General features: G+C 43.7%; 1 protein-coding gene across 1 annotated transcript in view; it reads right to left on the bottom strand.

The window, feature by feature from the left end:
• Positions 1 to 3,151: 3,151 nt before the first annotated feature.
• The window catches only part of LOC147698278 (uncharacterized), a 56,088-nt gene continuing 48,262 nt past the window's right edge, over positions 3,152 to 10,977 (bottom strand). Inside the window, exons 3-5 of the mRNA XM_086936213.1 lie at positions 6,202 to 6,297; positions 4,491 to 4,628; positions 3,152 to 3,522 (exon numbers count right to left, since the gene is read on the bottom strand). Coding sequence (XP_086792339.1) covers positions 3,152 to 3,522; positions 4,491 to 4,628; positions 6,202 to 6,297 — 605 coding nt within the window. The remainder of the gene's footprint in view (positions 3,523 to 4,490; positions 4,629 to 6,201; positions 6,298 to 10,977) is intronic.

Genomic DNA, 10,977 nt, shown 5'->3' with positions numbered 1-10,977 from the left:
CATGGAGCAAAGCCCATTGGTCTATTGGTATGAAAGAAGGAGACAGTGGCCAGTGCTGAGCAGGCTGGCGATAAAGTATCTGGCTTGTCCTGTAGCCAGTGTCCCCTCTGAGCGGGTTTTCAGTGCTGCTGGTGCCATTGTGACATCGAAAAGGACCAGTCTCTCCCCCAAAAGCGTGGAGAGGCTGACAATGATAAAAATGAATCAACACTTCATACCACCAGACTATACTGTACGTGAATCAGAGCTGGATGAAGAAAGCGAGTCCGAAGACATCATCACTACTGTGTTACATGACCTACTTCTGTCTGAACCCCCTGAGTTTGAGGACGAGCTCCTCTTCCCTGACAAATAGGCTTTTAAATTGTTACTTTCTCCCTTCCTTTATTTGTGTTATTTATTTTCTTATTAACAATGGCTTTCTGGTGCAAAACTGCTAATAAAAACCACAACCAAATCCATCCCCACCACTGATTCTTTTTATGTACCTACTGGAGTTGCACGCCTGTGCATTTATTTTCACTGTATCTTTTAATTTACCTCCTGGAGTTGCACGCCTGTGCATTTATGTTCCATGTTGACTGCACTCCTCAGAGTCTTGCTCCATCTTCTTGACTCCCACTCAAGTCAATACAATTTCATCTTGCCAGCCATACATTGGATGTTGTAGATGGAGTACAGTACAATAACAATAATGTAGCCTCTAACAGTCCCTCCATAACAAGTGTACCGTACATGACTACAGCCATCCTCTATTTCATTTGGAATCTGCAACTCATCACTGCCTTACTGAGTCTTAAGGCTACCACTTCTGTCTGCAGGCATTCATAGACGACTCTTCAGTGTCAAAAGAAACTTGAGCAGGCATTCATAGACGACTCTTCAGTGTCAAAAGAAACTTGAGCAGGCATCCACAACTGAAGTCAACTTGTTGTGACTCGCATTACTTTTAAAAGGCTCGGCAGCATCTGTGATCAATCATCTGACAGTGAAAGAGAAGAGCAAGACAGGTTTATTAAATGAATGATGCCATGCATTGCATTGGATGTATTGTTTTGCTGACTCTGAGCAAATGTGCATGGAGTTGAAGTATACTAGTAACTTCAGACTCACGTGATAGCCAATTTTTCTATTTAATTTAATAATATAAATTATTTACGCACTTGTGTTCCTACTACTACACAGATGCAGTCAGGACTTAATTTATCGTAATCACTCACTACAGACTGAGTTGCTGTTGCTGTTGGACTTGACGTGCCACACCTGATAATGATGGTGACCACCATATCTTTGCGGTCAGGCAGTTGGATCTGAGCTGATTGATGTACGATGTTTCTTGGAGTGGAATACAAGGTAATAAATACAAATAAGAGGCACAGCACAGTAGACCCAGGCTACTACATGTGTGTGCACTGTGCAGTGGTAGAGTACAATAGTGGTATGATTGATGACTGAGAATGACGCATTGATTTTGTTGATTAATTTTGTAAATGGTAGGTTGCTTTTTTATTCGCCTTTCTGTGGCTCTGTGAAATTTTTAGGGAAACGCAGTTTGTAATACGGGCGACCCAGTGTCGTCATCGTGGGCCTGTTCTGTGCTGGCTCCTGTCTTTTCTTGTACTTCTAGATTAATAATGATGTGCAACTAGTAGACTTATACATATTGTATCCAAGCCGCCTCAGTCTGAAAGTCCTCTCATACGATTACTCCTCTTGTAGTATTTTTTTGATCTTTACTGTATTACAATTTGTTTAGGTCATTCACATTCTTTTGTATTTGCCTTTTCTTTTTCAGGCTGGACGTTTTTCACCCACTGCTATTATACTATGAGCATCAACTCACCCGTACCACTAATCCTCATCATCAAGCAATTGCATGGCGGGAAACCAAGAATGATAATCAGCGTGTCCTTTTCTTACGTTTATTCCTTACATTCATTGGGTAGTGGATCAACATCATAAATCATCGTCTTCATTGTTTTGCCTTTGTTGTCTCCATGCGTACTGTTTTTCTTTCTCAAACCTTTCCCAAAACCCCTGTACCCATCCATTCAACAAACCCTAACCCTCTTCCCCCGGGCTGCATGGTTTCATTGAGGTGTGATGTTTCTTACATTAAATATACACCAACAATTTGATCACGCGCTTGCTGGGGCAGATGTGGTGAAAGCAACAATAGTGAAATGTCAACAAGGCATGGCCAGGATCTTCTTCGGCTTCCCAAATCAAGCTCTGTGTATAATGGCAATTAATTTACCATTACCATCAAACAACGAATACATCTAATGAATTGGCGTAATTGTTTGGGTTTAAGTTTAAAGCATTATGATTTAGAAAAGTTTGACGTTGCCGTGAGTACTACAACTACAGTTGAACTTCTTATCTTCTCTTGCACTTACTTTCCATTCCCCAAAACCATTGTTTTGTTTCAGTTTAGCAGTTGCAATATTGAGTCAATCGTGTAATGTACTGTACTTACTTATACTACCCCCACATTGTCTGTCACGCAAATGACTGCCTCTTTCTTTTTGTCTCAAAATGCTACTGGCAGAGTCTGTCTACTACTAGTACTATCACAGAAGTTCAGAACCACAGATTCTTCTCCATTGTCTTGGGAAACAAATGCAGCCCTTGCAGTGCCACACTTCATCATAAATCATCATCAGCAATCACAGGTAAGATAAGTTTGCTGTGAGGTATAACGCAACACAGACTGGTAGTTCTTCTAATACTACAAATATAACTCGGTGAGGGTTTACCGCATCTATCTGTCTGCATGTTAAAGATGTGGGCAATATATTTTTTTATTAGAAAGCACTGTCCGCCGACCGGCATGGCCAATTAAACCTTGCGATGTTGCACAACGTACATTATTTGGTTAAACAATCCCCCCTCCACCCCCCCCAGGAAACGCAAATGAACTTCAAATGTTTTCTTTTGAACATAACTTTGTGTCTCGTTTATCGTTTATTTGAAAATAATATAAATAAAGATGATACAAAAATAAAATATATATTAAATCTTACCCCACAGCTGTCCCTACCCGCCTCCCCTAACCCCAACCAAATTTCCACGTTCAATGCAACCCCAACACCCAATTCCCACCCACCAACAAAAGGATTGAAAAAGGGGCAAACAAACAGGGTCCATCTCAAAGCCAGGGGGCTTTTAAGTGTTTATCAACAATGACCTTCATACGCTCCTCTATTTCACCCTCCAGCCTGGCTACCCGGAGGAGAATCTTTCTTTGGAACTGACGGCACCTACATTGGCATGCATGTTGTTGTGGGGGGGTGGGCGATGCTGTATAAATCTGGCGGCGGGCAGCTGCCTGACCACGGCGACGTACTCCTGCAGGCTTGGGGGCCGGGGCATTGGAAGAGGCAGCAGCTGCTGCCGCCGCCTCCTCCTCCTCCTCCTCGGCCTGAGCCACCAGCCGGCGGTACGCCTCAACGATGGCCTGCAGTTTCCGCTGCCGGGCCCGGACTGCCAACTCCTTTCTCGTTGGTTTTGAAGGAGTAACTAAAAAGAAAGAGGCAGAATTGTTGTAATCCTAAATCCCAGAAAATCAAGAACACAAAATTTATTCAACACATAGAGGCACAGTACAGTAGCACTAGCAAGCAAGCTGAGCACAAAAAATTGTGTTTTATCTATCTTGAACATTCTACGGCTTATATACTTAATTTGTTTGACTTTTTGGCACGACATTATGCCTGCCCTAGTAGCATAGCATGGGTGTACTTCAACGGTCACACACATACGAACACCTGTCTTTTTCATATCTCGTTTTTTTATATCATATACTCTGTGCTTCCGGGAACAATGAAAGTCTCAAACTAACATTAATTAACAGGGGCCAGCTAGTACTAGTAAATGTCTAGTAGAGACTATCATTCTTTATATCGCGCAACAAACCTTAGGTGGTTTGTGTTTCGCCAGCAACTACCCGGAATGCATCCAGTCGTCCCCTCCTTCCCTTGCCTTTGGGTTTGACCAAAACACCGCTGCTGACACTATCCACCACTACCCACCGATATTGGATGTGTCTCCCACCCACGCAGGCAGCTGTGTTTTCCCCTTTCTATGCTTCCACAACAACCCATGCATCCGACTGCTATCAGCCACCTGCATTGCTGATTCCAAAGTATCCTTCTATATTAGATGATTGGTGCTTTTTCCTTGCTCCTTTCATCATACTTAAAATCAATCTCCTTAGTGTTCAACCATCGCGTTCATGTAATGTTGTGGATAAGACTATTTTAGTCTGCCACCAACCTTTCACAGCTGAGTTGTAGTCAGATAGAAGAGGCTTGTTATTTTATCAATTGTCGCCGGTGGTAATGCTAAGCTTGGTAATGACAAATAAAGGTGGCGTCATATATTGTTATTGTCCAGTAGAACTTCAAGTACATTATAAATACCAGAGTACAGTGAGGAAGTTTTCCCCACCCACCAAGTAATGCGGATCACTATTGAATGTAACTTACCATCGCCCAATGTTGTTGGCTCCTCCCCCACTGGTGCTGGTGTAGGTGCCTCTGGTCCTCCTGTCCCCTCCGGGATCGCCTTTGCTGACGCTGCGCCGCTGTCCCCGTCGGCACTGGTGGATGGTACCGGTTCTGCACCTATAGAAATAAGTACACCTTTTTAGATGGATGCACAGCCCCCATTGTACTTGTTCACCAAGAATGGAGTTCTGCAAAACAGTTAAGTACAACGTAATCAGTAGAAGTCCACATTGCCTAGTACAGCAGAGTAAGTAACTCACTACTACACATTTAGCATTCATTTGTTATGGTATGGTACCCAAGCTCATCTCATCTCTACTGCTACTCTAGTCCTTGGAAAGTTAGACTGAACCATGTAACCTAACCAGTTTGTACATCAATGTCTACAGTTTTGCGCATGCTACCTTGCAGCTTGTTGCGCAGTACGAGAAGACGCCTTCGAGGCCACACGATTGTTCAAAGCATACACCTGAAGAGTTTGGAAAATGAAAAGGCCCGTATTTACTTTTTCAATGTCGATTGTGGAATCGAGTTTGCTTACAGCCTCACGTTACACCTTTTTTTAGCATGACTGCTTAAAGTAAAAACTTGCATAAATGTATTTAATTTTTTCATACTGTCTAACGTGCACCACTATTGTCATTATTTTTCGGCAGATGAGAAGATTTCCTTCTACGAAGCAGAGATTTCCAGAGCTTACCAAAAAGAGGCATATGTAACCAGTATACGTTCAATGGTGAGGGGTCTCCGACATTTCCCACATTTCCCTATCGTGAACTGGTAGCTGTACAAATGTAGATTACTTTATTCAGCCTTTTTTAACTCTGGATTTTTTATGGTGGGCCTGCCCTTGACGTATTTCACGGAACAACTTAAAAAAACTTTGATGTTACTTACTTAGTTACTTGTAACAAAATAAAGCTTTTGAAGTACCACATTGACTCGGAAGTATATTTTCAGTGTCTGTTGTCTTGTAGACTTACACGAGAGAGTGAGCAAAAGGGGGTTACTTAGGTTATGGATTATGTAATAAAAGCATTGGGCATCTTGGTATTGGGGTTAAGGAGTGGGATAATTGAATAATTGAACAATGACTGAGCCCATATAGGTTGTCGTTCAGTGAATTGTTGGTTCCTCAGAGTTCTGTGACTGAGGTGTAAGACTATAAGTAAGGTCCAACCTGCCTATCACCAACATCCAATTTTGTGGTGCATAGTTACATAGTTATGTATGTGACTGCATAGAAGAATAGAATACCCACAAGAGTATTAGTGGTATACTAATGTTTACAAAATACTAGACCAACATCTGGATGCATACTTCGTTGGTGTCAATTGGCAAAGAAGAGACATTACCGAGGAAAAAGCATAAGACAGGAGTGGACCCTGTGCCTGCAGCTATTCTATCACAGATTTTTTGAAAATATTAATACCTTAACTAAAGAGTGGGCAACAGGGCAAGCTTACCTACAGACGGTCTAGTAGTAGCACAGAGAGTCTTAACAGAGGCTCATTGAAGGAACAGAAAGGCAGGGACAGATACCCAAAATTTTGAAAACATAATCAAAATCAAAAAAGCATTTGTCAAAATTTAGTTAGGAATGAAATGTCATTAATCGGTTGGAAAAAAAAGCTCAGTTAGAAAGTTAGGGAAATAACATTGTTCCAAAAGAAAGCACTGTTGGACTTACTGGGGACAGCAGTAGGATCCTCAGTAGAGGAGCTCTGTGCCTGTGGTTCAGGTTCACCCGCCGACTCGGTCCCAGCCTTCTGCTTGCCCCTGGGTTCTGTGGTTCATGTAAGAAATAATAAAGAAAGAGAAAAGCATTGAGTGCTGTGAAACATAGACAGCACAGCATTTCAAAAATGACTGCTACAACATTCAAAGAAAGAAACATTGATCTACCAAATGACTACTGCCTTGCATGATTCACTGACTCTATACTTGGAGAAAACAAATCAAATGTTCCATAAACATTCTGATTGCAGATTACTAAGTAACACAGAGGCAGTAACACCTGAACAACACCACTGATTCAAGAATGGGGTCATCAATTATCTGTAAGTAGGCATTTCTTTTTTATTTTTGCCAGCAAAATGCATAGATCACAAGGAGGAGACATGCTTAACTTTGTGCATACTAACACGAAATTGTACGTTCATTGCATCATATTTTGTCCTGCTACTCACTGAATGCTACTGCTGCCCTACCCACTCAGTAAACAAACTACATCAGTCCTATGGAGGGCTGAGGCAGGGGCGGCTCTAGGCTCATGGTGGTCCTGGCCAGGGAGCGTACGTATGGGGGCCCGGAAGAGGAGGTCGGGGCGGAGCATGGAGGCCAGTGAAGAGGGGGGAGTCAGGGTGTTTGGCAGTGGAACAGAGACGGAGGCACCAAATCCCTGCCAGGGGCCGCCACGCAAATATGTAGCCATCCTATGAGGATTATGAAATTAAGGATATATATTGGTGTGGTGGCCCCTGGCGTTTGGTGGCCATGTGCAGTTGCACAGCTTGCACATGCCTAAAGCCGGCCCTGGCTGAGGTAAGAAGAACAAAGTAACTTTAGCATTCATTGCCAGAGGAGGATTCATGCAGAAGAGAAGGCTGTGAAAAAAAAATAATACAATATGCAAACACGTACAATTATCCATCAATCCGCTATTTCACTGAAGGACAAAGGAAGGACAAGAGTCACAAGACTCTATTAATAGCATTAACTAACTTCAGTTCTCTACAATAAAGAAAATCTCACATCAATAAACAGCAAAAGCTAGCGCCAAATTGAACACGCAAGAGTCAGTGAAGATGAAGAAGCGCAGCACAGACCAGTGTCATACAATTACAGTAGATCTAACGGAATACATCGGAAATGTAACTAGGAGCACCAGTCATCGCGTTACTTATTCAGCCAAGATTTACAAAGATACAATAACAATACTTATACTACTATAGATATATATTATACACACACTTTTTTGGGGGGGAAGCCACTCACCAAGACCCACGACCTCGACACCAAGCAGGTCCAACAGGTCCTGCTCCAGGTCCAAAATGTTTGCCCAGCGGTGGGTCAGCTGATGGTGGGTATGCCGGATACCGGAGCAGCGGAAGACTGCCCGGCGCACCTTCGCCCACCGCCGGAGACGCTCTTCAATCTGGTGGTGGCCGGAGCCGGGCCTGCCGCCTGCTGCCAACATCAAGGGGAGGTGGCGCTGGATAAAAAAGACCAGGGCAGCCACCTCCTCCTCCCCAAAAAGTTGGCGGGGCCTCACCCCTAGGGGGCGCATTCTGCCGCAAGGCAGCCGGGTTTTTTGCGGCACAGGCGCCTTGCCCTTTGAGCCGCCGCTGCTGCTGGCGCCCTTGACCATGGTTCTGGGTGGAGGGGAGAAGAAAAGTTCAAGAAAAACAGTAGGGGAAAGAAGAAGCAAGGTAAAAGAAGGAAGTAAAATAAAACAATAGAAAAGATGTAAAAGTAGAAATAAAATGAAAAATATAAACCTAGGCACAGAGAGAGATAGGAAATAACTAAAGAAAGTTTGAAAAAGTAAGTAAAAAGACCAGGATTGAAGAGATATCAGCAAGATGCTAAAGTAGGCCCAAAACCATAGCCAGAGTGTGTGATCCAAGATGGCTGCGCCCATCGCGACCGCGTGGGTAGGTTTGCGCGATATTTAGCGCGATCACGCACTTTTGTAGTGCGAACGAGAAGATGAGTTCCCGAACATGTCTTGCACACCCGAACACGTTACTTGTGACCCGGAACAGGAAATAAGGGAACGCAAGCGGGCGGGACAAACCTCTTGGGTAACTTAGCGCGCTAGCCATCCCGAGCATGCAGGCAACGCCCCGAACATGCGCACCACGCTCCCGAAGACGAAAAATGGCGCGCGAACGGGTCTACCAAGCAACTACGCATGGCTGCGGAGCTACGCGTAGTTCGCGGAGTGCAAGTGCGGCTTCGCGTAGCTCCGCGGAGTCCGACTCCGCGAACTACGCCCAGGGTTAGTTTAAACCTGAGAGACAGTCCAGACCGGAGGGTCGTACTTCTGGTGATTATAAATTCTCTAGACGTGATATGTTTCTTGCACTGTTGACTGATGGTATGAAAAAAGAAGACATTGACGGTGAACCTAATAATCGCTTATGGGACATGTTTCGTAAGCGTGGTTTGGATCGAAAGGAGGGTGCCCGTCGTGTGCGAAAGAATGATTGTGATCGTGGTTGTTCTGATGACAGTGGTGACGACAGACGTCGTGTGGATTCTGATCGCCGTGAAGAACGGCGCTATGAGCGTGATGTTTCCCCTCGTCGTGAAAAAGTAAGGGAGAGAGGGGGAAAAAGAAAGGGGGAGAGATGATCGTGTCTACAACAGATATAGAGAGGAAAGGGATCAGTCCCCTGAGTTGAGGAGAAGGGAGGATCGTCACAGGCTTTCGATCGTAACTCACAGTTCAATGCAGATGACAAAAATCCATTTCGTAATGGAGATGGATATGAACAGGATATTTTGATACCCAAGAAACATGAGAGCATTTACCCTGATTTGTCCTGGTTGACAGAACGCAGTAAAAATGACTAGGAAATAGGTCAAGCTCCAGTACGCAGGTGGGCTCACAAAGACAATAGACCCTATGTAGATATTGAAATTTTTTGGAAACATCGTAATATCCAAAGGGCCCGAGCATTAGTAGATACAGGAGCGGAGGCCAATTTTTCACAATTACTGGTTTAGGTGGAAAGGAGACTCCCGCAGTGCAAACTACACTTGAAATGAGAATAGGTAGAATTCCCCGAAGAGAATATTCTGTATTGGTTGAACCACTCTTGGAGTATATAATTGGAATTGATATTTTAAAAGGAATGACTTTTCATTTGGACGACGGTTGTTATCAATTTGAAACTAAACATTATATATCGTCCAGACCCGTACGGGTTGGCCGTTTACGAATGCCCCCCATAAAAATTCCCCAAGCTACAAAGGTGGTTTCTCAGAAACAATATCGTATTCCAGGTGGCCATGAAGAGATTAGTGCCACAATTCAGGATTTGGTTGACGCAGGAGTTATAACTCCGGTTACTTCTGCTTGGAATAATCCCGTTTGGCCTGTGCGCAAGAGCGATATTTCTTGGCACATGACTGTTGATTATCGAGAACTGAACAAACACACACCCCCATTAACTGTTGCAGTACCAGATATTGTTACTTTAATTGAAAGAATTAAAAAGCATCCAGGTACATGGTATGCGTCTATTGATATTGCTAATGCTTTCTTTTCAATTCCGATTGCCCCCGAGTGTCAGGAACAATTCAGTTTTACATGGAATGGGCGTCAAATGATGTTTAGGAGTCTTCCTCAAGGTTATGTACATAGTCTTACGATTTGTCACCGGCTGGTGGCGGAGCATTTGTCCGAAGTAACTGTACACCCGCAAATTCAAGTGTGTCATTATATTGACGATATTTTAATTCAAGGTGAAACACAAGACCAAGTTCAGACTCAATTAGATCAAACTCTTGACTGTTTACGTGAAAAAGGTTGGGAAATTAATCCTGATAAGTTACAAGGTCCATCTCAAAATGTCAAGTTTTTAGGTATCAATTGGCATGAAGGTCACAGAGAGGTGATCCCGCAGGTTAAACAACATTTTTTAGATTTTGCAGTTCCGAGGAATAGAAAAGAAGCTCAGAGCTTCACTGGCTTGTTTGGTTTTTGGCGTCAACATATTCCCCATTTGAGTCAGATATTGGCTCCTCTATACCGAGTCACTTGCAAAAAGCATGCGTTTGAATGGGGTGAATCACAACAGAATGCATTTAACTTGGCAAAAGAAGCGATTCAGTACGCCTTGGATTTGTGGCCTGTGGGCGAGGGTGATGTGGATTTGAATGTGTCCGTACAAGGTCTGTATGCAAATTGGAGTCTATGGCAAAAGCAAGGCAGACAGAAAGTGCCGTTAGGTTTTTGGACTAAAAAGTTACCTGAGGCTGGTGAGCGTTATACACCTTTTGAGAAACAGTTGCTTGCATGTTATTGGGCTCTGGTGGATACCGAGCAATTGACTTTAGGTCATGATGTGATTTTGAGACCTGAAATTCCTATCATGCAGTGGGTTTTGAGCTCGCCGAAAACTCATTGAATTGGACATGCTCTAGAGGCGAGTGTGATTAAGTGGAAATGGTACATTCAGGACAGGGCCCGTGTGGGTCCGAAAGGTGTGGCAGCATTACATGAGCAAGTGGCGCTGGCGCCATCGAATGAGACTGGGAGTGATTGCTCCGTACCTGTAGTGCAGGAATCTCCTGTCAAGTGGGGTAAGCCATTTGATGATTTGTCCGCGAAGGACAGAAAACATGTGTGGTTTACGGATGGTTCGGCGAGGTTCATTGGAGAGAAACGGCATTGGAAGGCAGTGTCCTATAATCCTATTACACAAAGGTTGCTGAGTACAACTGGTGAAGGAAA

Source organism: Lissotriton vulgaris, chromosome 8 (assembly GCF_964263255.1).
Source record: "Lissotriton vulgaris chromosome 8, aLisVul1.2, whole genome shotgun sequence".
Classification (NCBI taxonomy): domain Eukaryota; kingdom Metazoa; phylum Chordata; class Amphibia; order Caudata; family Salamandridae; genus Lissotriton; species Lissotriton vulgaris.
This window is presented reverse-complemented; position numbering and strand designations above follow the sequence as displayed.